Source organism: Suncus etruscus, chromosome 20, assembly GCF_024139225.1.
Source record: "Suncus etruscus isolate mSunEtr1 chromosome 20, mSunEtr1.pri.cur, whole genome shotgun sequence".
In the NCBI taxonomy this organism is placed as follows: domain Eukaryota; kingdom Metazoa; phylum Chordata; class Mammalia; order Eulipotyphla; family Soricidae; genus Suncus; species Suncus etruscus.
Window position 1 is genome coordinate 31,206,677 of NC_064867.1, and position 27,292 is coordinate 31,233,968.

Below are 27,292 nucleotides of genomic sequence, written 5' to 3' on the forward strand. Positions count from 1 at the left end.
TTTTTGGGCCACACCCAGTGATGCTCAGGGGTTACTCCTGGCTATATGCTCAGAAGTCGCTCCTGGCTTGGGGGACCATATGGGATGCCAGGGGATCTGTCCTAGGCTAGTGCTGGCAAGGCAGACACCTTACCTCTAGCGCCACCACGCTGGCCCCGTGTGTTTTGTTTTTTGATTTGGAGGCCACACTTGGCTGTGCTCAATGCTGACTCCAGACTGTACTTGGAAACCACTGTCAATGCTCAGGAAACCATATGGGATGCCAGGGATGGAACCCCATTTGCCACATACAAGGCAAATGCCCTATCTGCTGTGGACTATCTCTGCAGACCCCAAGAATGGTTAGCAATGGTAAATAATTATAGCTCCTGGATGTGTTGGTTTGGGCACACATGAAGGGTCAGTAACTACCCTTTGGGCTACTGTGTGGTTGGCAGATCAGATCCTCTTTTCAATGGGATGCTGGGAACTCTCAAGTCTCCTTTGACTGGTGGGCAGATTTTGGGGGAGCAGTGTTCTGTTGTTCTCAGGGAATAGTGATATAAGGTGATCAAACGATACCTCATGCCTAAAAATGAACAATTAGCTAGAATATTCTCAAGTACCCTGTACAATGCAATCAGAAGGTTCCATAGCAGTTCCTGGTTCCAGGAGATGAGATTAGTTGGGATCAGAACCAATGGTTGCTATGACAATGGGTGTCTGAACCCTTCTCATTGGCTGCCTCACAGGGGATCCCTTCCCCCATTCCAGGGCACCATGCCACCAGTCTGTGACCCTGGGAGGAAGGCCTAAGGATTGCCATTGAAGAATGAGCAAATCTTCCTGCTGGGAAATGGCCAAGATTGGCCAGGGAAGGCTTCTTGGAGGAGGAGGAGGAGGTGGCATTGGAGAATGATGAAAATCATGGGCCTACATGGTAGGGCCAGGCTGGCTGGGAAGTGGCCTACTGGGGTGAAAGCCCAGGACTTTCCAGCCATGATGGCGGACACGGTGAGTCAAGGATAGAAGGAATTCTCGGCTGCTTTTTTTTTTTTTTTTTTTTTTTTGCTTAGGAACATTTCTAATTTTCGGGAATTTTTTTTCGGGAGACCGAGGTCTCAGTTGGAAGGGGCATTGTGACCTCATGAGCAGATATTCTGGAGTCCCATTGGGTGCCATTGTGGTTTCTCGGATTTCCAATGGGTCCCATTTTCCTGTGCCTAGGGTAAGTCAGGGCATTCTGTCCACCTGTGCCCCCCCATCTGCTTTTAGAGTCTCTCTGTCCCCTTAGAGAATCGCAGAGGGCCATCTTTTGTGATTCAAGTTCGGAGAGTTTTTAATAGCTGCTGTTACCCGGGCAATGATGCTTCCAGGAGTCAGCCCGGGAGAGAGCAGGGCAGGGCACAGATGGAGAAGCCCCTCTGGATTTTGGCTTGAGGGCCCTGTGCCCCTGGCCCTACTGGGCTCAGGGTTCTTCCCCAGAGGCACCATGGCTCCCCTCGCTGGGAACCTATTGGTAGGTCATCCATCCCATGGTCAACACATCCATGGCCCTTCTGGATCCCCACCTCACTCCAAAACCTTGTGCCATGCAGCTTTTCAGTTTCTGAGATGTCCAAAGGTAGGTTGCAGGGGGGAAGGTGGGTTGGGAGCTCTGGATTTCCTGGACCTCAAATCATGGGTAGAGGTGGGTCCCCGAGGCATCCAAAGAGAGAGACTGTGATAGTAAAGGGAGCCAAATGCAGGACCCAGGGTCCCTATGCGGTGCCACACAGTCTCTTGCTTCTTGCCTCGTTTTCTTCACCTGTAAAATGGGCACATTAGAAGCCACAGTAGTGCCGGCTTTCCCAAACGAGCTGCTGTTCCGGAAGGGCTGCGAACCTGGTCTCTTGCCGTCTGGCAGCCATTTATTTCGAAACGTGCCTGTTCTCCACAGGCGGGGTCCAGGGGAAAGGGCCATGAGGCCCGAAGGTCACAAGGTTGTCATGTGGGGAGGTAGCGATGAGCCAGCTGGAGGCTGGCATGGCATGGTGGCGGCCTCCCTGCCCTCTGTGCCACCAGCTTTCTCCTTGTACTTCTGGCTGGTGGCACCGGCAGCCTCTTGGCTTCTCTTGAGACTTCCACTGAGTCAAAGTTCTCTGCAAGGCTCTGGGTGTTGGGTCTTGTTCGTGTCCTCCAGAATTTGCTCCAGCCCCCACAGATGTCTCACTGTAGGTCTGAGAGTGTGGGCCCCAGCTCTGGGCTCAGCCATTTCTCTGCTTCTACTGTGGCTTTGGTGGTCTGGGCCACTCTTGGCTACTTCTTATCCTGGCAGTTTTGTTGGCTGCCCCAGGGTATCTGGAAGAGGCAGGATTTGAGAGGAACCCTAGAGCTTCCCATCAATCAAACACCTTGGTTGCTAGTACCCAAGTTTCTGTCACCTCGAGTTTTTGCCTCCCACTTCCCTCAGCATCCCCTCTCTATTTCTTCTTGGGACTAATCTTGCTCCAGGCAAGGGGGTTCAGGCAAAGAGGGACTTGCAGGCAGGACCTCTGGATTTTTGGTTGAGAAGAAACTGAGGGGTCCCTGTAACAGCAGATATTATGATAACACCAGCTGGGTTATGAGAAGTGACAGGCTATGATCCGGGGAGTCCCTATGGTGGAATACATAGGTTCCGGTAGAGGATTTGGGGACCAGAAGGGAAGGGGTTGCAAGGCCAGAAGGTAACACCCCAAACCTTAGACCTGTGGGTCTGAGTTTGTTCCCTGGGCTGGGTCTTTGGGAGAAGATTTCTGCATGCAGAGGTGGGGGGGGGGCAGCAAGGACTTGGGCCTCATGTTCAGCTCCATGTTGGTCTCCAGGCCTTGCCGAGTGGCATATCTTGTGAATTCATGACTCTGTGGGCAGTTTACAGGTGCCATGACCATCCTCTCTACATGCAAAGCCAAGGAGTGGAGACCCCGTTTTTGGGACAATTCTGAGGGGGAGCAAGAAGCTGTGTGTGGTGTGTGTGATGACAGGCTGACAGCTAGGGTTTTTCACACTGCCTGGATCCTGTCCCCATCCTCCATGATTTTGACTCCTGCCCCCCAGGAAGGCTGGTCCCCCTGAAGCAGAACCACTAAGCTCACCTCCCTGCCTTGCTGGAGATCCCAGCACCCCACCACCAGCCCTTGCCCTGTTTTCTCAAACCCCCTTTCCTCTCCAGTACTGGAAACACAGTGTATCAGCCATTCATAGCGGGGCTTTGGGTCTTGGTTTTGTTGGCTTGTAGGGAATCCCTGGACTACATGGCAACTCTGCTAAGCATCTTGGTCACCAGTCACCTCAAATCCCTCTCACCTGAGGAGCTGGAAAGAGCATACATAAGAATCTCAGACTCTCAAGTCTGGTGAATATTTATTGAGGAGATCCTGGGATAGGTGGTAGTGAGGCCCATAGGGCAGTGCACAGCTGTTGGGTGTGGGAATATTCCCTGCTTGTACTCAGGTTCTCTCTTGAGCAGCATTAACTCCTTAAAAAAACCTCAGTTCATAGGTCTGGGGATGATATGTAGGGTGCAAACGCCTGAGCTGGAGTCAGAGAAACAATTCTGATATTCAGATACAACAAGGAGGGTTTCTCTCTCTCTCTCTCTCTCTCTCTCTCTCTCTCTCTCTCTCTCTCTCTCTCTCTCTCTCTCTGTCTCTCTCTCTCTCTCTCTGTCTCTCTCTCTCCTCTCTTTCTCTCCTCTCTCTCCTCTCTCTCTCTTCTCTCTCTCTCTCTCTCTCTCTCTCTCTCTCTCTCTCTCTCGTTCCATTCAGGGCCCACCTCTAGGGAGACACCAGTGGTTGAGTGGCCTTGCCCCAAGGGACAAGCCACAGGACGCAGTGCCAGCCTAGTGCTGTTGGTAGAGAGCCGTCTGGAGGCTGAGGGTCACCCCAAGGCTGTCCATGCAGGAAAAAGGCAGCCGAGAGCTCCAACCTGCCTGGAGCCCAGTGCCCAGCCCTGGCGTGGATTTTAACGCTGAGTTTTTCTTCTAGCCGAGCAGTAGCTGCTGTTAGGCACCATCTTGTACCCCTGGAAGCCGCCACCACCACCGCGCCAGCCTCGGCCAAGCTGACGGAATTAGCTATGAATCCTGTCCACTCAGGTTTGGAATAAGAGCTTTCCTTTCAAAGCCTCTGGCACCCACTCTTCTCACTGGGGTGGGGGTGTAGGGTGCGTCCCCCACCCTCCACCACCTCTTTGCGGCCTCTGTGTCCTCTACACAGTGGACTCACCCCACCCCACCCCACCCCAGCCTTGATGGCCTGCCTGTCCTAGAGGCTCATGTCCTATTGCTACCCCACCGAGGATGCTGTGTCTCAGAGGGGGGTTTGCATTGCATGCACAACGCCAAGATCATGGAGCTCCATCCTGTTCCCCCCACCCTCCATTGACCCCCACCACCGCCATGTTTGTTTGCATTTCTGGTGGGATTTTTTTTCCCAGCACCCTTTTGGAGTCTCTGGAGTGATTCAGGGGTGCCTAGCATCCTGCAGTTTGTTGATGGGTAGATTGTCTGAAGATTTGGGGCTCAATGTCCAGGAATGGAAGATGCTGTAGAGTTTAGACCTGAGGTGCGGCTGGAGCGGTGGTCTGTGTGCACAGCCCTGTAAACACATCCCCCACTTTCTATCCCTCCCGTGTCCTAAGCATTGCCATCATTTTTGTGGCTTTTAATTTGCAAGCCCTCTCGGCTGCAAAGTAGAAGATAATTATTCTGTTGTGTGTCCACAGAGTCCCGAGCACCCAAATATTTTGGTACAGCAAATATTTATTGTGCCAGGCAGGTCTTGGGCAGCAAGCCCTATGCCACAGAAGAGCGGGAGGTAGGTGAGGTGGTGGTCAGTGAGAACACACAGCTAGTGAGTTGGGGACAGGGGTGACCAACTCAAGATTGTGGTCTTGAGTTCTGGCTCCAGCATGACAGGGGGAACCAGGTGACAGGTAAGGGAGTCCCTCTCCTGGAGAGAGGCAGTGACAGGGCTGGGGGGCCCTGATATTTGCAGAGAAGTGGAGGGAGCACAGGGGGGGTGCCCAGGCTGGCTGGCTCTGGAAGGTACACGCCGACCTCATGAGTCAATTCCCCACTGTCCTGTTCTAAACCTCACCCTGGGCATCTTATACCCTGCTTGAAAGTGGGTGGAACTAAGGAGGCAAATGTGGTGGCTTCCGCTTCGAGATGAAGAAAAGCTCTGCAAAAGAGGAACAAGGAGAAAAGGAACATAGCAGCAGACAATTATTTAGTTCCTGGTATGGGAGGGGCACTCCCCATAGGTAAAACCTAAGGCCTCTAGGCCAAGGACTACATGCAATCCTTGGGGCACAGGCTGGTAGCTTCTCACCTGCTGGGATAGAGGTGTGGGACCTTGGATACCAACAGGGAAGTTGATGGTTTAGGGTTGTGAGTGATAGGCTAGGAACTATTAGTGGGGTGTGTGTGGTTCTGGAAGCCCCTGGGTGCCCTTCTCTGACCTCACTCTGGTTCTGGCATGAGAGAAAGGGAGGTTGGGAGGGGCTCCATTTTTGCTTTTCTCAGCTTGCAGTCAGGGCGGCTTTGGGCAGAAGCCTTCTAAAAAGGGGAAGTGGGGGGGAAATGGAAACTCAGCCTTTCTTTTTTCGTTTGGTTTGGTTATTTATTTATTTATTTTTTCTCCTCCTCTGGTCTCTTCTGTGGCCTCCAGAAATAATCCTAGGCTCTAGGCAGCAGCTTGCCTTGAGGATCACATTCACCCTGCTAGGCTACCCCACCCACCCCACTTCCGGCCATACCCACTACCGAGGGGGGTGCTGGAGCTGTGGGGACTTAAATGGGAGAGCGACGGCTTGTGGCTGGTGACTCAGTGCCAGGAGGCTGGTCCCTGCTGACTCATCACCCTGCGCCTGAAGAAACGACCTCCCTGTGGTCTCCCAGCTCGTCTCCTCTAACTAACTGCCTCGCTTTGGGGCCTCCTACGCTGGATGTTCCAAAAAGCTCTGATGGACCTATTGGGCAGAACCACTAGACTGGGTAGATCTCTGCCCTGTCCCCCTACTTTCCAGGTGTCTGGATCCAGTGGGCCAGAAGGTCACAGCCAGGGGTGTCACAGGACCTGGGCCCCATGGAATTCTTGAGGCCCCTAGGAACTTCTGTCTTGTCCTGCCCAGATTTTATTTAGGCTTCTAATTTTGGTACTAAGCAAAGAAGGCCCAGCACACCTGAGAAAACCACGCCAACAGACACACCCACCTGTCACTTCTGTGGCTCCGCCCCCAAGACAGTTACTTGAAGGTGGTCTGGGTCCCTGCAGTGATCCCCACTTCCCATCTCACACCTCCTGGGAGCAGCTCTTGTCAGCACAGGATACAACTTTAGGGGAAGTGACTTGCTTGAGATCTTGTAGCCTCAGAGACTGAGCTCTCCTATCCTAGGCTAAGGAGAGACAAGGGACCTTGTCCTTGGGTCAAGCCCTTTCAGCCACCCAACCTTGACTACTGGGTTCAGGCATCGTAGTCTCAGCTCTAGACTAGACAGAAGATGCTGCCCCCCCCCCCCCTTTTGTTGTCCAAGCCAGGGCAGAGCCACATGGGTCTAAAGCAGGGTCCTAGAGTTTTGGGGCACGTACTTCAGTTCTCTCCCCAGACTCTTCTTTGTATCCACTATTGAGAGGAGCAAATGAGCAAAAATAACAGGGACCTGCCTGTAAAATAAAAATACATGAGTTGGTGAGATTGCCTAGTACCGTATTTCTAACAACCCTTAGGCAGAGGGGTCTGATGAAGCAGGGTATCGGTGGAGAAATAATACACCAAGCAGTTAGGGCAGATTCATTGGAGTTAGTCTGCTTTTTCCTCTTGGCCTTTCTGCCTCATGGCTTCTCCCTGCCATGTGTTCTCTCTTCCCAGCCCCAAGCCAGAACTCCTTTCTTTATTCAAACCAATTCCCAAAACCTGGAGGGAAAAGAGGTCTAGTAATCCAGGTGGACTTTTACATATCAAAAGAAGAAGTTACCAGGAAGAGGAAGTTGGGGGAAACACCTTGTTTTGGCTTGGTTTACCTTACACCGGGCCATTATCCTGCTATCCACCCCATCCAGCACCATTGCCTCTACATGTCAATCCAGTCTTTTCCGTGTTCATTTAGCTACTCTCCCCTACTGGAATGTGCACTCCTTGGGACTCACCTGCACCCCCCCCCCTCCATTCAGAGCCTGGCACCTCTCAGGCTGTGTTCTCAGTAAATATTTGTTCAGTATCTATTTAGAACTGCCTTCCTTCTGTCCTACCCTGGCATCCACTTTTGGTGCATGTGTGATGTGCGACCTATGAGACCTCTTGGGGCTGGATGGAACCTGACCCAGATCTTGGTTGGCTGCCCACTGCCCTCTCTCCCCTAATTCACCGACCTGAGTTCCCCTGTGTTGGGCCCCATATGTGGGCCTCGTCTTGTCTAGGTGCTGTGTGCCAGCAGCCAAACGTTTGCAAAACATACTCACTTTCTCCCACTTTGCCTCAGCAAACCACTGCCCTGCAAATCCCACCTGCTCTGGAAGGCTCTTCTGCAGACTTTGCCTTGTGGAAACACTTCTGGCTTTTGGAATCAGGGACTGGGTGCTTGGTCTTGGTCCTTGGCAACTGTATGATCTGAATCAGACCCCCCATCTCCTTCCACTTTCTCCAAGGCCAGTTGTCCTGCTCTGGGTAGAAGGAGGCGAAGGACTGAGTATAAATTTGCCAGGGCAGAGGGGGAATCTTTGGAGTGTAAGACCCAGCTTTCGTGGATTTGGCATTCCAATGAGATCATGGTGGGGAAGGGCACTTTTCTATAGACACCAAAGCTCAAGTTAATAACAAGCCCTATCCCCCGGGACTTCGGGCTAAAAACAATTCTCCAAATGGAATTCACTTTCACTAGGACCCAAATATTGTTGTTCATTGTTTGGCCTTGCTCCGGGCAGAACAATGCAGGTTTCCTGGATGATCTCACAGCAGTGAGCCCCAGCACCCCCCAGAGGCTGTCTCAATTACCTTCAAGTCTGCCTGCCTGCCCTGTCATCTATTTTGTTTTTAGGGGGGGGGGGGCACACCCAGCGGTGCTCAAAACTTACTTTTCTGGTCTGCATTCAGGTCTCAACTTTCTGGTAGGACTTGGTGGCAGGAATCAAACCTCATTCTCTCACCTACAAGGCAGGCCTATCCTACCCACTGTACTGTCGCTCTGATCCCCCTGCTCTGCCCTTTGTAGGTTGACCTGGGACCACTGTGTCATCAGAATCTGTTTGCATCCAGCCTACACAGCGTCTTTAGACATTGGTTTGCACTGACATCTCAGATTTCCGCGTCTCTTGAGAAACTGGAAGTTCTGGCCCCAGGGATAGCTGGAGTGGAGGAGCTGCTCTTGCCCTGGTCCCTACCCCGCCTGGATTCTCCCCCCACAGCACCCTGCTTCTGTGAGACCTTTGCCCGCCTGGCCCCTGACGTGTCACATGTAGTTAGCCTTTCCTCAGAAGCAGATAACCAAGACAAGGGATGCCGGCCACGTGGTTTGATCAAATGATTGCCCCTTTCAAGGTGTACTTTTGGATGAAAAGAAAACCTTGGTGCTGGAGCGATAAGCTTGACACACCTAATCTGGGTTCAATCCCTGGCATCCCATAGGTTTACCCCCAAAACCCCCACTGAAAAAAAAAAAAAAAGGAAGGGGCCCAAGTGATAGCACAGCAGTAGGGTGTTTGTCTTGCACGCTGCCAACACAGGACGATCCACGGTTCGATTCCTGGCATCCCATATGGTCCCCTGAGCCTGCCAGGAATGATTTCTGAGCGCAGAGCCAGGAGTAACCTGAGTGCTGCTGCATGGTGTGACCCCAAAATAAAAAAAACAATAACAGATTTTTTAAAAAAAGGGAAAGGAAAAAGCTCTGGTAAAAATCCACTTTTCTAAAATAGTTACTCCAGACGGAGGGTGAGACAGTATTCTCAGCTGCCCTAATTTTGGGGGCTTCCCAAGGTTGGGAAGGTGTGGGGAGCTTTCCTCTGTTCCCCTTTATTGGCCCCCAAAGTCATCTGTTATGCTTGTCTGTCTCTTACCTGGACTCTGTAGACTGGGCCCTAAGGGGTCCTGTTGGATCTCTCAAGTGCTAAAGGGAAGCTACAATAGAGATCTACCTGGGAACTCTTCTCCTCCCATGTCCCCATCCCCATCCCATTCCCCCCCCCCCACCTGCCCCTCTCCTGGTTCCTTAACTTGTCATGTGACTTGTCAGCCCAGTCATGGACCCTGGAGTTTGCTTATAGGTGCCCAATTTCATTCTGAGTCTATGTCTCTGACAGCCAGGACACTGAGAAGGTGGGGCTCAGAGGCCTGGGGCAGCCTGGACTCATTAGAAAGGTGGCTGGTAATTGCACCCACAGAGTCAGGTGCTAAAAGAGGCAGGTTCTGTGAAGCATTTAGTGCAGAATTTCATAAAAGTGCATGAATAGTTAGTTCACGATGTAGCGACTTCCCTGGGCCTTTCCTTTTCAGCCCCCCGGGAGACAGTGCATGCCTCATAATATATTCAAATCCCAGTGGCTGTTTCTTCCACCAAGCTCAGCTTGTGCTCACAGCTCACCAGGATCCTACTGTGTCTTTCTCAGGGCACCTTTATTGTCACCCACTTCTTTTTAACCCCTGAGGAAGCAGAAACACAAGAGGGGTTGGACTTGCCCATTTGGCTGTGGAGAAGCAGGGAACAAGGCCAGGCCTAATAGAGGCAGGAGGAGTGGACAAAAGTGGCCGAGTGAGAGCCTGACTCCATAGCAGGCAGAGTATGGGGGGGGGGGCACTAGGGCATCCCCACCTGTGAAATGTGTCTATTGTCTAGATATTCTGGATTTCTGGAATTTTAGGAATTCTGGGATCTGCTTGCCCAGATTTTGTCAAGACATAGAAACTGTGCAGTGGTGTCAAGATGGTCTCCGTATTTGAGGCCCCTTTGGGATTTGGCGAGTTTGACCAAAAGGAAAATGGCATTGTATTTGCAAAATGGTTTCTGAGTAGTTAAGCTGCCGACAGTGGCAGGTTGAAGCCATGGATATGTCTTTGAGTGAGGTGAGCTCTGTGTGATGTTGTCTGTTGAGATCAGGGAAAGGCAAGCAATGAAATCCTCAGCTTCTGGGCAAGTTAGATTTGGAAAATGACCATGTCATCCAGAGGGGCTCAGGTTCTAAACTGGCTCCAGGCTTCAGGCATTCAGCAAACTAAGAGGGTAGTTTTGGTGTGCACGGATGTGTGTGTGTGTGTGTGTGTGTGTGTGTGTGTGTGTGTGTGTGTGAGAGAGAGAGAGAGAGAGAGAGAGAGAGAGAGAGACAGACAGACAGACAGACAGACAGACAGACAGACAGACAGATGCTCAGGGGTTGCTCCTGGCTAGGGAACCAACCATATGGGATGCCAGGGACTGAACCCAGGTTCCTCCTGGACAGTCGCATGTGAGGCAAACGCCCTTCCACTGTGCTATTGCTCCAGCCCCTGAACCTCTGTAGTTTTATCTTTGTAATATAGCATAAAATATTCTCCCTACAACATGGGAGAGAATAGAAACATTCTAAACAGCTCAGTACTAAATACTCAGAGCTCTGGTCTTCCCCGGGCAGAGGGGCTGGAGGTAGCAAAGAATGACACGCCTTGTCCATCTGTCCCAGCTGTCCTCAAGCTGACCACGTGAGGAGTAAAGTCTGGTCTGGCCTGCTGGGACAGAGACCAAGCTGCTTCAATTGGGCAAGGAGGGAGCATGGGCCTAAAGCTTCTGCCTGGGAACCAATGCTCTGATCACTCGTCGCTGTAATAACCGAAGAGGAAGCTCTTAAAATGGGGACTCATGTATCACGGCCACTACAGAATCGGCCTGGGCCTAGCGCCAAGGAAAACAGTCCTGGGCGGCCGGCAGTAGTGGGCTGCTAGGAGGCTGTGCATGGACTCCAAACTCACTCACTGTACCGCAGCGCGGTGTGGGGGTGGCCGGCGAGAATGAACTAGCCTGCTGGCCAGTCGACATGTCCAAACAGCCAGGGCACACCAGCCAGGGTCTTGGGGGAAGAGGTGAGACAGGCAGGAAAGGAGGATTTTCTAGCTGGTACCTCAAAAGGGTCCCTTGGTGAATGAGGGTGAACTTGGTGATAAGGCTTCAAGCAATGGTGGCCACATGGGCAGCTGCTGTTTGAGCCTCTTCGAAGCATTTTCTTACCATCTCACCTCAATCCTTGCAGCATAGCATCCCTTTGGGGTGTCTAGGCTGATTTTACACATGATGCCACTGAGGACCAGAGGTTGTGCAGCTTGCTTGAGGTCGGCTAGCCAGAAAGCAGCTCTCCCCTCCCTTGCATGGCAGGTGTCCTTAGTGCAATAGCTTAGGCAGAGAGGCAGGGCACAAACCCATCAAGGGGACTGGGTGGGAAAGACTAGGTCCCTGCAAGGTGGCTTGGGTAAGGACTTGTTTTCCTTACAGGACTGATGGACCCATCGTGGCTTTCAGTTGTGACGTGATCATGCTATATAATTTGGTTTCTGCTGCGGTGTGGGGAATAGATCAGAGGGGAGGGAGGGGAGGCAGAGAAGCGGCAGGGGGACCTGCTGATGAAGGAGGCTGCAGAGATGCCCGTGCCCATGTGGGCTTGTGGGGCGCTGTGGTTGCCATGGTGACGGCAAGATGTGGGCGGATGCCAGGAATGTACAGTAGCAGCAGAAGGCGAAGGTTTTATTAGGCCTGGGGCTGGCCAGACACGGTGGAGGCGGGTTGGATGAGCCCCTCTGAGAGGCACATTAGGGGGTTGCTGACCATCAGCAAGTCTTTGCTGATACCCAGGTGATGGCTCTGAGGCATCCAGCAGCCTGTGCTGGTGAAGGGGGTATTAGAGCATTCCCAGGAGAAACTGGGGGTGTCTACAGGGTACAGAAAAATGCTTTAACAGTGCTTGGGGGTACTGATTTAGTGATAATGCATGAGTTGGCTGGCCCCAAGTCTGTCCAGTCCGGACTGACTTCAGCTCCACACTTCAGGGGTATATGGGCAGAAAGTTGGGGGGATGCATGAGACCAATCCATGGTGCAGAGACCCTTGCTATGCACCACAACTGCAGTGTCGAAGGTGGGACTGGAGGGGGGGATGTCCTTGGCAGCCCCAGAGAAGAGACACGACTTCTCACTGGGATGTTTCTCTGCCCCTGGCCTAGCTGACCCGTGAGGGGCCTCCCAGTCCCAGGGGCCGAGGCGCTCCAAGGGCGGGCCCGGCCTTGCTGGCCAGGCGGCTCAGGGGTCACTCCCTGCAAAGCCTCTTCTAGGAGGGACTCAAGGCCCACATCCTCCAATTATGCTCCGTGCAGCCGCCCACAATGGGCCCCGATAACCATCGGGGGCTGCAGGAGGAACAATGCTGGCCTTGCGGGCTATTTTTACAGTAGCCATACGCCCGGCTGGACCCCTGCGACGCCCCGAGGGAACTGGGCAAAGAAAGGCCCAGTGGAGGGAGGCCGCCAGTCTGCCCTCCAGGAGACAGAGGAAGGGCTCAGCCAGCCGCCTGCGGCTCCAGGAAACCTTCTGGTGGTCTGCTTGCTGCCAGATAGCAAAACAATTGGGGTCTCCGCCCAAGCCAGGGAAAGGAGGGAGGGGGGCTCCGCAGTGCTTTTGTGCCTCTGCAGTGCTTTTGTACTCCTTATGAAGCTCCTGTGAATTCCTTCTCCATGCCCAGGTTCCTGACCATCCTCACCTCCCCCTGCCTGGCCTCCTGGTTCTTCATATTCAGGGGTACAGGGCTCTGAAGGGTACCAAGAGGAGGCAGGCCAGGCAGGGTGTGTTCTTAGTATCAGCTGCCTGCTGAGCTCTGCAAGATGCTGAGGAAACCCTAGAGCCTCCCAGGAAAGCTGGATATGAACGTATCCCAATTTCTCTCCCCTCCAAAGCCGCTGCGAGGTGTATGACCCCAATAATGGCTTAATCTCCCCCTTTCTCAAGTGAACTTCAAAATCTCACTTTTCCCAGAAAAATTGTGTCTTTTCTTTTCTTTTTGTTTTGTTTTGTTTTGTTTTGTTTTTCTGGGTCACATCCGGCAGTGCTCAGGGGTTACTCCTGGCTGTGTGCTCAGAAATAGCTCCTGGCAGGCACGGGGGACCATATGGGACACCGGGATTCGAACCAACCACCTTTGGTCCTGGATTGGCTGCTTGCGAGGCAAACGCCGCTGTGCTATCTCTCCGGGCCCAAAATTGTGTCTTTTCGAATCAGCCATCAAACCATGAAGACTGACCCTTTACTTTCATTCTTTTTTTTTTTTTTTTTTTTTGGTTTTTTGGGCCACACCCGTTTGACGCTCAGGGGTTACTCCTGGCTATGCGCTCAGAAATCGCCCCTGGCTTGGGGTGACCATATGGGATGCCGGGGGATCGAACCGTGGTCCGTCCTATGCTAGCGCTTGCAAGGCAGACACCTTACCTCTAGCGCCACCTTCCCGGCCCCTACTTTCATTCTTTACGTTTGTCACATTAAGTAACCGAGACTAAAAGAGGTGGGGTGGGGAACTAGCTCATAAGTCTCCCCACTCTTGTGAGGGCTGTGCAAAATGCTCAGAGACACCCCTTCTCTCTGGACTGGGGGGCTCATGGTCCACCTTCCCTGAGAGAGAGAGAGTTAAGATTTGGGGACCTTTGGAAGGAAAAGGTTTGCGCCAGGGTGGGGTGTAAGGATGGGCCAAGGGAGAGCATGAGCTAAGAGCATCTTGGTGCCAACCCAGAGGGTCCGAGAGGATGCTGGGATGAGACCCTAGCAGGAGGAGGGTCCCTGCTTTCCAGACTGCAGAAATAATGCTGGCCTAAGCGATTGCAAGTCTGTTTCCTCAGCATGTTTTCCCCCACTTGGAACAAAACCCCTTCCAGGTCTAGTTTCTCTTTTGGCCTCATTTGTTTTTTTCTTCATTCTTCAAGCGGTGAGGAATGGGTCCACCGAGGAATGGGCCCTTCCTGTATGCCACCAGGCTTGTACCTCTAAGGAGAAAGGGGAGTGGGGTGGGGGAGGAATGGCGGAACATCATCACACGCACCTAAAAATTGGAAGTCGGATTATTGTGTGCATCTTGTGGATGATCTTTTTGTATTTGTTTTGGGGCCACACCCAGTGGTATTAAGGACTGCTCCCTGACTCAGCGCTCAGGGATCACTTCTGGCAGATTGGGGACCGTATTCTGGGGATGGAACACGGGTCGGCTGCATGCAAGGCAAGTGCCCTACCCGCTGTACTACCATCAGTCTATCCCTTACGCATCCACAATTTGGAAATAAGATCTCTTCATTTCTAGAACATGCCAGCAGGCTGTTACTTGGAAAATGTCTTAGAATTGCTGGGCTGGAGGGGGGGGGGGTCGGGGCATTGCAAAGCTCAGGAGCAAGGATAGATGTGAGCCCGAAGGTGCTTCATTCATGTCTCTGCCGACAGCTGCCATGAAAGGAACATTCTGGAAGACCCAAGGTGGGCTTCTGTTTGGCAGCACCCCAGGAACTGGAACAGATGCCCTGTCGATTTCTGAAGTTGTTCCCAGTTGCCTCGGGATGTGATGTGAACTGGGGGCAGATTTGGGGCTGGCAGACCCGGCTGCAAGCCTCGGCAGTGACACGGGGAGAGGTGGTGTGGGAACCAGCAGGCGGCCTTGTGTTCACTGCATCTCGTTTCTGCTCTGTCCCTGCAGAGAGTGAGGACGAAATGGCCACCAAGGAGAAGCTGCAGTGTCTGAAGGACTTCCACAAGGACATCCTGAAGCCCTCGCCAGGAAAGAGCCCAGGCACAAGACCCGAGGACGAAGCCGAGGGCAAACCCCCGCAGAGGGAGAAGTGGTCCAGCAAAATCGACTTTGTGCTTTCCGTGGCCGGTGGCTTCGTGGGTTTGGGCAACGTCTGGCGTTTCCCGTACCTCTGCTACAAAAATGGTGGAGGTGAGCTTGGGCGGGGGTTTGGTTAGTGCCAGGTAATTTATCTGTTCCTTGCTTCCCTACCTGGACTATTCCAAGCTGCTGTCCCTTGGCCTTGCCCTGCCAAAGATGAGCTTGGAAGGTTTCATAGGACTTCTTGTGTTATTTCCAGCAGATCCCTAGCTTAGTCTTTTCAGGTCTTCCTAGTTGTCATTTTTGGGGATGTGGGGGTTATTGGAGTTTTGGGCCATACCTGGTGATGCTCAGGGGTTAGTTACTTACTCCTGGCTATACACTCAAATTCTGGCTTGGGGACCATATGGGACACTGGGGATCAAACACAGGTCTGTCCTAGGTCAGCAACATGCAAGGCAAATGCCCCATGCTGTGTTATCACTCTGGCCCCTCTAGTTGCCATTTCTGAGAGCTGACAAGGGCACACCCCCAGCTCCCCAACCTCAGAAGCACACATGCCCCCTTTGCCAATCCTCTGAGCACCTCCCAAACAACCCTTGCTTTGAAGTTGTACTTTATGTTCATTGTCGCTTCTCCCTGATAAATAAAGGGAGGTCCTAGCCAGCTCTGCTTTCCCAAACTCCCATCCCCTGCTATGTACCATTCACCTCTATTTTTTTTTTTTTAAAGGGTAGAGATTCTTTTATTTCTGGTGGTGATGGTTTGGGGAACACCCAGTGATGCTCAGGACTTATGTCTGCTCTGCAATCAGAAACCACTCCTAGTGGTGCTCAGGGGACCATATAGAATGCTGGGGGGGGGGGGTGTTTGAACCTGGGTTGGCCACATGCAAGGCAAGTACTCTTATGTTATCTCTTTGGTCCTTTTTCTAAATGGTTTCTCCTTGGTTTTATTGAGATAGTTGCCCTACAACATGGAACTAGTTGCAAATGGTAGTTTCTAGCACCCTTGTATAGCTGGAAACCAATGTGCAGGGGAGAGGAACAGATGCATTAATGCAAGTATAACCTTGATAAAGCCCTCCAACAGTGCTTTTGCTTGTGAGCAAGTTTTTCACACTCTGCTCTGGGGAGCTGGGAAATGGCCCTTTAGGGTTTGGGAACTGCTTTTTACTCTGGCCTGAAGTCCTGAGTTGACTTACTCCTTAGAACGTCTGTCTCGCACCCCACTGCCTCCATTGAAGTTACTCATCCAAGTGGGCTTGGTCAGTTAACAGCCTGGTGGGGATTTGGGCTTGTTTGTGAAGTACAGCTAGAATCTCCCTGTTGGAGCTTGCAATGAGGGTGCCGATTGCAAGCACAATAGGAGCAAGAGAATAGTGGGGTGTAGTTGCCGCAGACCAAGGTATGTGGACTTGTGGAGACAAACAAGAAACCCTGCCTTAGAGCTTTGTATTGTGACTTTTGTGGGTCCTGGGCACCTGGGAACTCCAAAGGATGTAGTAGATAATACTCCCTCAAACAACACACATGTACCTAGAACAAGTCGCCCACATTCTACAGCATTGGGACAGCACTGTTCTGTAGTGCACACCAGGCAGGGACCCTCACCCAACTTTGTCCATACCTCCTCTTGCCCCTAGCTGGACATGAGAAGCCACTGATCCCTGGCCAGCTCCTCTTGGCTTCCTGGCCTGGGTGATCTGGAAAAGGGTTAGTGAAATGTTTTATAAGAAAGTGACCTTTGAGATGGACATTGGGGGCTGAAGAGTCCTCAGTTCCAATGGAATGGGGGTGGTCAGGAAGTTAGCACAGCGTAGGAAAAGATCCTGAGCTTTGGTAGATATGAAGATGGTGGAGAGCCACTCTGCTAAGAGGGTACCTACCCTCTGACTTGGTTGGCAGGACTTAGAGCTTGGTTCTCTCCCCTCACTGTGGCCAGTAGGTCTTGGTTTTTCACACTTGTAACCTCACCACTGCATCCAGCAGCCTAACAACTGCTGACCCTCCCACTCTGCTTATTTTTTTGCAGGTGCATTTCTCATACCGTATTTTCTTTTCCTGTTTGGGGGCGGCCTGCCTGTGTTCTTCCTGGAGGTGGCCATAGGCCAGTTCACCTCTGAAGGCGGCATCACCTGCTGGGAGAAGATCTGCCCTCTGTTCGCTGGTACGTCTTGGTGGGGGTACCTCATGACCTCGTCAGAAATGGGTTACTCCGACAGTTTGGCCTCAGACCTGTGCTCACAATGTGTTGTTTAGCACTGACAAGGGGTGGTGGGCCATGGGGAACTGTTTATTTTTGCATCTACACTCATCTGTTCTTCCATTTATTGAATCTCTCTTATCAATGGTTTGAGCACCCAACTTTCCAGCAACTAACCCATCCATGCAGTATCCATCCATCTGACAAACCTTCCATACAATACCCATTTTTCTGGCAGTCCATCCTCAGCACCTGTCCTTCCAACAAACGACCTATGCAATTATCTGCTCTTTGACATAAGAATCAACACACTCACCCAACAGCCAATCTTTTTTTTTTTGGGGGGGGCCACACCCATTTGACGCTCAGGGGTTACTCCTGGCTATGCACTCAGAAATCACCTCTGGCTGTTGGGGACCATATGGGATGCTGGGGGATCTAACCACGGTCCGTCCTATGCTAGCGCTTGCAAGGCAGACACCTTACCTCTAGCGCCACCTTCCCGGCCCCCCCAACAGCCAATCTTGACTTTCCTGCTACTCTGCTTACTTTTAGTCCTTTTACCCAACTCTCTACCTGGCCCATGATTTGTCTCTATCTGCCCATTAAACATCCATTTGTTCCTCTCCCTCATCCATCCATCCATCCATCCATCCATCCATCCATCCATCCATCCATCCATCTTTCTCACCACTCATAGGCCACATCCTAGAAGGGCATCTACATCCACCTTTGGCTGCTTATATGCTGCTACTGTTGGGGGCCAGCTCCCTTCTGATCAATGCTCCTCCTGTCTTGCCCACCTTCACAGGCATCGGCTATGCCTCCATTGTGATCGTATCCCTCCTGAATATCTACTACATCGTCATCTTGGCCTGGGCTACCTACTATTTGTTCCAGTCTTTTCAGTCAGAGCTGCCTTGGGCACAGTGTAACCACAGCTGGAACTCGGACCAGTGCCTGGAAGACACCCTGCGTCGGAACCAGAGCCTGATGAAGAACTATACCTCGCCTGTCACCGAGTTCTGGGAGTAAGGCTGGCTCCATGGCAGTGGGAGGGAAAGTGAGAGGGATAACTTACATGCCATCTTCTCTCCGAGGGTCACACCTGGCGACCCTCAGGGGTTACTCCTGGCTCTGCACTCAGAAGTTGTTCCTAGCAGGCTCGGGGGACCTTATGGGATGCTGGGATTCGAACTGGGGTCCGTCCTGCGTTGGCTGTGTGCAAGGCAAACACCTTACCCCTGTGGTGTCACTCTGACCCCAGTTTCTTTTAACTGCAAATGGATGAGGGTAGTAAGTCATTCTGACACCCCACAGATACTGTGCAAGGAGAGGTTCCAAGGCCATTTGAAAAGAATCATCAGGTAGAAAAGTAAGAGTTGGCTTTACAAACCTGCTTTTGCCTAAAGCCCAAGGGTATCTTTGAAGCTGACGGAGGGACGGGCAAAATGGGAAGCAGGTGGGGTGAAAGGAAATGAGACTATGCAGGAGCCTTGACCCCAGCTTTAATAAACCAACTGTGTCAGGTTCATGACACTGCTTGTTGGCATTGTGACAGCTCTGGCCTGGGCAGTGTCTTGGAAATTTATTACCAAGGGTGGTCTCTGCTGAGGCCTGTTTTTATAGCAACATACTTCCCAAAGTAATGTCTGGGGAAACCCCCCAAGCAGGCTCATGTAATGGGCTTCTGCATACTTCGTTTTTGTTCTGGACTAAAGCACAGATGTGAGAGGGGGATGCATGGGTGTGGTGTGGAGAACCAGTGGACACATCCATGTGGTACCAGTAACTGGGGAGACACCTGAGGATAAATAGAATGGTGAATACAGGGCAGCTGATATGCAGGAAGCTTGCCCCAGCTTTGTGCTTGGGAGGGGTGTCTTGGGCCCTCAAATACCTCTTCATGAGCTCAGCATATGGGGCTCAACACTTGATCTGGGTTCAGGCCTGGCAGGGAGATGGAGATAGTAGGACTGAGATGGGGCACGCTGTTCAGAAAAGGGCACCCCCAAACCATCACAGTGGGATTAATTTCCCTTTGGGGTGGACCTTTGTGCTTCAAACCTGGCTCAGGAACCAGCCCCCTGAGGAGTTTCCCCCTTACCCCACATGTGAAAGCCACCCCTGGGAAATCAAGGCAAACCAAGGGAGTGGGGGATCTGCTCTCAGGTTCTGCCTACCCCCTCAGTGTCAGTTCTGTCCCTTAGCTGGTTCCCCTCTGTGGCCACATTCTCCACTCAACAGCTGAGAGGCCTTGACTCAAAGCTTTGTCCCCCCAGTTTCCCACCCCCACAGCCTCCTGAGAGCAGTCTAACAAAGCAATGTGGGCCCTTCTTTCTTCTCCATGAATGGGACCCATCCACAGCCTGACTCTGTCCCATGGGGACACGGACTCTCTCAGCCCACAGCCTGGGTTCTAATCCTTGCTGCATTGCTAGCACCAACTGCCTCGCTCTTGACTTCCATAAGCACCCCTGAGCCTCCCAGCAGCGAAAGGGGTGGGGGGGGGGGTTGTAACAAAGCCTGTAGTTTATGTGACAGGTACACCCAAATCATGCACCCCTACTCTGATGACTCTTAAGTGTGGGTCCTTGTTAACTGTTCACTTAGTCCTTCCCGGGTACATGGTAAGCCAGGAACTTGTGGGGACTCAAATGACACCATTTTGTGGCCCCACTAAGTGGCCTCTTAGATGCTCAAGCTCTGTCTGGCCCTTCACACACCCACTCATGAGGGCCCACTCCCTTCCCTGGCCCTATAGACTCGAAGACAGGGTTTATCTTTGGAAATGCCCTGGTTCTGTTGGCACCTTTGCAAGCATGTCTGGCCTGGATGGACTCATTCTCTCTGGCCTCATTTCCCCAGCCTCGAATGGAGGGGGGCCCTGGAAGCTGGATGTTGCAGATATATAGGGAGCTCACCCCGCTAATCAGGAGGAGAGGGCAGACATTCAGGACAGAGGAACAGGGCATGTGGAGGTGTGGACTTCCGAAAGGACAGGAGTGTGTGGAAGTTGTTGATTTGGGGGCTGGAGCTGGGGAGCAGGGTCATAGGTCTTGGGGACCCTATGTTTGAACTTAACTTCCCAGAGAAGGGTACTGTGAAAGGTTGGGAGGGCCAAACTAGTGAATGTGGAGTTTTCTGGCTATTGGGCAGGGAACATCCTGGTGGGAGAAAAATGGCCAATTGGTTCCAGTAGCTTCAGAAGGGAGGACACACCAAAGGCCAACCCCAGCCTCATTCATTGTCTTTAGGAGCCTTGCCTGCAGCTGACCTGCTAGTCCTATCTGACCTGTCACTACTGTCCTAGCCGTGCCCCCATATTGTCTCTATCTGTCCTCTCATTATCCTTATGCTTTACCATCCTTGCCTGTCACTTCTGTCCTTGCCTGTCCCCTTACTGTCCTGCCTGCCCCCTCATTGTCCTTGTGTCTTTGCTGTTCCTCCCAGTCCCTGCCCTGTTTTTTCCACTGTCCCTCTCTGCCCCTTCCCTATCTTTGCCTATGTCCTCACTGTCTCCTCCCTGTCTCTGCCTGTCCCCTCTCTGTCCCTGCCATCCCCGGCTGTCCTAGACCTAGAGGACAGGGGACAAGTGGCTGAATCTCATTCTTGGCTCCCCCAGGGGTCCCCTGCTCTTCCCTGTAGTCCAGCTTTTTTATTTTTATTTTTTTGACCAAGAAGGCAGAAAGGTACAGTGTGTGGCGTTCTTGTCTCTGCACCTGCCAGCCCCAGCTGCATGGCCTAGGGACACCCTGCTACCCTTTCAGATTGTAGGGACCTGTAGCCACCTCTTATGACCTGCTTTGGGGAACTGCAGTGACCAAGACTGAGGCATGCTGAGGACAGAGCCCCCTTCTTGGGCTGGATCCTGGACCAGAGACACTGAGTGACTTGTCCAGGTTACTGAGTAGCTCCAGTAGCTACATCCAAGTTCTGACGTCTCTTCCTGTCTGTTCCCAAGCAAGAACCCCCATGCATCACCTGATCTCAAGTTATAACAGGGGTCTTCTCTGGGTCTGGGTCCCCAGCACTCTTGTCTGCTGCAATGATGCCCTTTTCACAGTGGAAAGGCCAGTAGGGGTTCCATTAGTCTGGTTCCATGCAGGCCCGATCACTTGCCTCCAGATTCTCGAGGATATGGAAGCAAAGCTTCACCCCCTATTCCCTGCCCTCCTGGTCTCCCCTTGTTCCTGCTCCGGGGTCACCTCTGCCCCGAGGGCCCTGCTTCCCTACAGCCCCGAGGACAGGCGGGGCCGACTCAGACTGGAGCCAGGCCTTCCTCCCCGGTTCCTCTAGAGCCCCCTGGGAGCAGGGCACGTATCATTAGCCTTTATTAGAATCAAAGAAGTGAGTCATATTTGCAAACAAGCCCAGCTCAGCCAATCTTCCCCTGCAGCTGTCGGAAGGGGGGGTGCGGTGGCCAAGGACTTGTGCGGGGCCCCATGCTCGGGGCGGACGCTCTTTTATAATTGTTGCCTCGCAGCTCTCCAGGGAAGCACCATTGCCAATAAATGGCTGGCCGGCTGTCAAAAGGAAACGATTTGGCCCACTCGAGGACGTATTTACATCTCTGAGTGCCGGCTGGACAGACAGCGGCGGGGCAGCCGACTCCAAACAGAGGTCCCGCGATCCTTTTTCGGATCCCACCCTGGGATGAATCATGACTATTCTTGGACAAGAATGCAGCTCACCTCTGGGCCTTGGAGGGAGTCCGGGTGCCCTCAGGAAGGACAGTGTCAGGGCTGGTCCTCCGAGGTGGCATAGGGAAAACAGAACCCAGCCCCAGGGTTGCTTTAATTGTTTTTTTATTAGTTGTTTTTTTTTTTTAAACTTTATTTATTGATTTATTGATTGGTTGGTTTTGGGGCCAAACCCAATGGTGCTGACGGGGTCACTTCTGATTTCTGCACTCAAAAATCACCCTTGGCTGGCTGAGGGGACCATATGGGATGCCAGGAATCGAACTGGTCCCTCCCGAGTTGACCGCATGCAAGGCAAAGGCCCTACTGCTGTGCTATCTCTCTCCCCCACTTTTTTTGGGGGGGGAGGGTCACACCCAGCAGCGCTCAGGGGTTACTCCTGGCTCTATGCTCAAAAATCACTCCTGGCAGGCTCAGGGGACTACATGGGATGCCAGGATTCGAACCATCGTCTTTGTGCATGCAAGGCAAGCACCTTACCTCCATGCTATCTCTCCGGCCCCTCTCTGGCCCCTTTTTATTAGTTTTTGAATCTGGATGATTTCAGATGAATTCTGGAACCTCTCAAGCCTTAGTTTTTACCCATCAGTGAATTGGGTCTAATTCCTATATGATGCACCCACATTCTCTAAGCCCCTACAGTACGTCTCACAGAGGCCGAGCAGCACAGTTCTGGAGGGACTGTCCAGACCTGTGTCTGGACAGGACAGGCATACCCCACTGGAATGGAGAAAACTGCTGAGAAATAAACATCCAACAAGGAGAGTTTAGGACTTTAATATGTGTGCGTGTGTGTGTGTGTGGGGGGGGGCAGGAAGCACAGCCTGACAAAGTAGCATTAAACAATGAGAGTAGGGGATCAGCATGGCAGTTTTAGGGGGTCTCGGGGAACAGAAAGGTAGAAGGTATGAGGCAGTGGGGGAAGTGAGTCACTCTGTGAGGGCAAAGGGTGGGATTGCAGTTGGAGACCCCTCGCCTTTCATCAGCTTGTCCAAATTTGTCCCCTGTATGCTTCTGATCCCAGCCGTGTTAAGAACAGTCATACCCACTTTCTTTAGTGGTCTGCTCTCTCCAGGGCAGTCGGGGGTCTTGGCTGGTGGATGAGAGATTTGGGAAGAGGAGCAGAGAGGGAGGGGTCTGAAGTGGGCGGGATTTGGCACAAGGCTCAGCTGGTTCCCTATAGGTGGCAAATGAGAGACCTAGGGGATAAGAAAGGCAAGATCCTGTGACTCCACTGACTTTCTCCTGGGGGACATCTGGGTGATGGCAGTGGAGGATGAGGCTGCACAGAATTGGGGTGATGCATAATCTCCTGGAACGTGTAAGAGGTATGGAGCAAGGACCCCATGTTCCATCTCATTTCCCAATTCCCACAGTTTGGGAGTCACCTCAGGCTCCGCAGGAGAACTGATTTGCTGCCTGGGGGCCCACAAGGAGGAAACTAATGCTTCCTTATTTGGGGATTCAGTGTATGTGTCCCCAGTCCCCCAGGCAGTGTTCATACTGCCCTGAGAATGCCTGGGGCAGCCCCAGACACTGAGATGAAGCTGCCCCTTGTTTACAGGGCCTGTGACAAACCGTGTTAAGAATTCAGATTGCATTTGAGGGGTTGGAATGATAGGATGGGCATTTGCCTTACACATGACCGTCTTGGGTTTGATACAAAATGGTCTCCTAAGCCTGTCAGGTGTGATCCCTGAGTGCAGAGTAAGCCCGGAGCATGGCTCAGTGTGGGCCCCACCTCCTTGCAAAAACAAAAACAAACAAGAACTCAGACTAAGCTGCCTGAGAGAGATGCACTTCGAGATGTTCAGTGGGAAAGAAACTTGAGCTGAAGAGGCCCCCAATGGCTCCTCCCAGAATGCCCTACCCCAGGCCACAACTGCAACCAGTGTCCTCTGTGTCGTGCCCAGAATAATCCCTACATGTCTCTGGCCCACGTGGTCCCTCCCTGGCACCTAGCAGGCATGCCAGGGCCTCAGTCCTTCACATGCCCGGGGCACCTATTTCACCCCAGGATATGCACGCTTCCTTGTTCTTCTCCTAACCTCACTGGCTCCAAGAGACAGCAAGCACTCCAGAGGGGACAATCAGTGTGGGAACAGGAAGGACATTGTGCTGGTCATGACCCCAAGCATAGGCTTTCCTAGGTGGTCCCACATTCACAGGGTGGTGGGGTGGGCAGCAATCAGACTGACAGAAGGTCTCTGTGCTTTGGGGGCCAGCTACCCCTCCAGCCTCCCTGAATAAAGGCTCTGTGGCCAGTGTCTCTGGCTGTTGTGTGACGGTTGGCCTGGTGGGGTCACTCACTGACCTTGGTGCAGGCAAGCCCACAGCTGTGTCTGTGAACATCAGTAGTTCTCAAGGACAGCTTTTCGGGGTGAGCTCCCTTAGAGATGTGGGCTTGGTTTGCAGGATCTTTCCAACTACCCCTCCTGTATGCAGGTTGGATTCTTGGTTCTCTACTGTGTGTAGGTGCATGTCTTTTTTTGGGGGTGGTGGTTTGGGTCACACACGGCATACTCAGGGATTCCTTCTGGTTCTATGCTCAGAAATTGCTCCTGGCAGGCTCGGGGGACCATATAGGATGCCGGGATTCGAACCACTGTCCTTCTGCATGCAAGGCAAAATGCCTTACCTCCATGCTATCTCTCCAGCCCCATAGGTGTACTTCTTAATGCCGGGTGTATATCAGTGGACCAGCCCTAGCCTTTTTGGAGCCTGTTGATAGGAGCATCAGGTATAATCCAGGGACCCAGGTTGAAGTTTCTTTAAGCTCAAAAACAAGATCAAAATTGCTCCAGGACTGTGAGCTAGGCACCACCAGGAATGATCCTTGAGTGCATAGCAAGGCATAAACCCTGAGCACCTCTGAGTGTGGCCTCCTCCAAAAGAAGAAAGAAGAATGGTCTAGCCTTATGGGTGTTCCCAAGACCAAGCCCTGACCAGGGGCTCATCCATTGCTTATTAGCTGAGAGCTGGGGGAATGGGCGATGGGGGGGCCTGACAGATGAAGAAACTGAGGCACATGTTTATCTATTCTGAGAGCATGGCCTTCAAACAGAAGTCAACTTTCCTAAGAAAGAAAATCTCTCAAGGACTCATCAACACCCACATATTACAGTCTGGGGTACAGGACACCCCTGTGGTGGGGGTAGCTCCTTAGTACAGTACAGAGCACCCCCAGACAATGAGGTCTGTGTCTGAGTCTGCCCTGTGCCCCCAGTGTGTCTGCAGAGAGACTGACTGTCCTACAAGGCCAGTTGCAGTTTCTGGACATGAGACTAAGCCCTAGCATGTGATGCTGAGGGGCTAGAGTCTGGCTGGCTCTGATGGTCATTTCCACTGTCCCCTGTGACCTGCTTGGTTTTGGGATTCCTAGTGATCATGGGTCCAGGTTTTTCTGAGAGTCCACCTCTGGGGCTCTAACAATCCTGGCTCTCTTGTCTTCTGGGGTCTGAGTCCATCTCCTTCCTCAGTGAAATCCCCACAAATCTGGGGGTAATCCATATCCCGACATATTCCCCAGTGGGGAATCCCTGGAGCTGGGAGAAGCGAGATACCTCATTTGTGGTGTGGGCGGTGTTGAGACTTGGCTTCAAAGTCCAATTGGGATGTTGGGGGTGTGAGGAGCTCTTGACTATGGCTGGATTCCCCCCCCCCCCCCCTCATTCTCACCTCTGCTGGCTTGTTTGCAGTCGCAATGTGCTCAGCCTGTCCTCCGGCATCGAAGATGTGGGCTCTCTGAAGTGGGACCTGGCGCTCTGTCTCCTCTTCGTCTGGCTCATCTGTTTTTTCTGCATCTGGAAAGGCGTCAAGTCCACAGGGAAGGTGAGTCATTAGCCCCCTGTTTTGTCTAGGAGGCATCTCACTGCCTAGTCCCCTCTGGCTTCCGTTCTTGCTCCAATTCTTATGGCCAAAGCTCCCAAATGTGTGATGCAGAGCAGCCCCCCAACTCCTTCAAGGTGAATCCAGTTATAAGAGACTAGGTCCAGGACAGACTTCAGGCTAAGCAGTTCTATGGGACATCACTAGGGTAACTGGTTACTGGTGTGAGTTGCAAACTCTGTCCCCAAATGAGGACCCTTGCTTTGGGAAGTAGCTTCCTGAGCAGAAGCTTCTAGAAATGCAGACCTCCAGAGCATTTGACCTCCTGAGTCTCTCTACCCAGATGACCCAGATGTACACCAGCCAGATTTTGGAAATACTGCCTTGGGTTTGTGCTGGCAGTTCAGCAGTGGGCTCTTCAGGAAAATGCCAGGTGCCTGGCTCGTCGCCAAGATAGGTGTTCGTGGTCACCAAAGCATTAGCCATCATTGAAATGCAATGTTGGCTGCTGCGGAATGCATGACCGGGTGACTAGCATGTTAGCTATTAACGGAGGTCGCTCATAATTAAGTTGTTAGTGTGTAATGAAGGCTTTAGGTGTAAGTATGTTATCAATCATGAGCCGGAAGCTGGTAGCAAGACTTGCCTGTAGGGAGTCAGAACTGGGCAGTGACCTGCTAACGGAACATGAGCGAGTGAGAGTCTTTTGACAAATGTCAGCGCTCAGGGGTCTTTGAAAATCAAGGTGGCACTGATTGAAGGACTAACTGACCTCTGTGCCCCTTTCTGTGACCTCCATCTTGAGAAGGGACACCGACAGGAAAGCCTAGTGGGTGGCGGTGTTGGGAGGAGCATCATGTGGTTCCTAGATGTCCGCATCTATGAGCGTCCCCTAGATTGGGCATCAGAGCCGCCCACGCTCTCAGCTGAGCCAGTACCCCCACAATTTTGAAAGCCCAGTGTAGAGGGAAAGCTTGCCATGTTAGCTAAGTATGGGGGGAACTAGTCGAAGAAGGGGCTGGACTATTCCATGCCCTCCCCACTGAGAGAGGGACCAGCCTAAGCCTAACCTCCTCCATCAAGGGACTCAGCTAGGTCACTGCCTTTTAGAGGGGCTGAGGCCCTGAGCCTCAGTTTCCTTGTTTGAACAAGATGTTTGTTGGCTCAGGCTACAGACTTAATCCACCAGCTCTCCACTTCCAGGAGGCCATCTTGAAGTCTCAGTGAAGTGTGGAAGAACAGCTCCTGCAGTTTCTGGGTCCTTCTGTCCAACTGGGCTGTGGTGGGGAAACTGCTGGGCCAGGTCAGCTCATCTGGTCGAGAGCAAGCTGTGTGTGGGATGCAGGAGGTTGGGCTGTGAAGGAGCCTTCGTGGAAGTGGGGGTGGGGGGGGCAGAATGGCCAAGGAGACAGGCTTTATGTTTATAGGGCTTCGTTTAGTATTGAAAGGGCAGGGCCAGAGCACTGGGACAGCAGGTAGGGCAGTTGTCTTGCATGCATCTGACCCAGATTTGATCTCCAGCACCCCTTATGATTCCCCAGGTCTGCCAGGAATGACTTTCCTTCCAAAACCAAAAATAAATAAAACAGAAGCCAGGACAAACCCACCAAGAGGGGGATTTGGGAGCAAAGGTCTGGATATGTGAAAGGATGAGGAATGGCCAGCAGTGCCCTGGATGAGGGGACCCCGATTTTTTGAGACTCTTCCAGTCTGATAGTGTTTCACCCCCCTGGGAAGAGAGAAC

General features: G+C 52.4%; 1 protein-coding gene across 1 annotated transcript in view; it reads left to right on the forward strand.

Moving 5' to 3' along the window:
• SLC6A6 (solute carrier family 6 member 6) overlaps positions 1–27,292 on the forward strand; it is a 73,852-nt gene that overhangs the window by 26,255 nt on the left and 20,305 nt on the right. The window contains 4 exon segments of the mRNA XM_049766563.1: positions 14,681–14,923; positions 16,847–16,981; positions 17,829–18,048; positions 25,419–25,551. Of these exon segments, the coding sequence (XP_049622520.1) occupies positions 14,695–14,923; positions 16,847–16,981; positions 17,829–18,048; positions 25,419–25,551 (717 nt within the window). The 5' untranslated portion in view covers positions 14,681–14,694.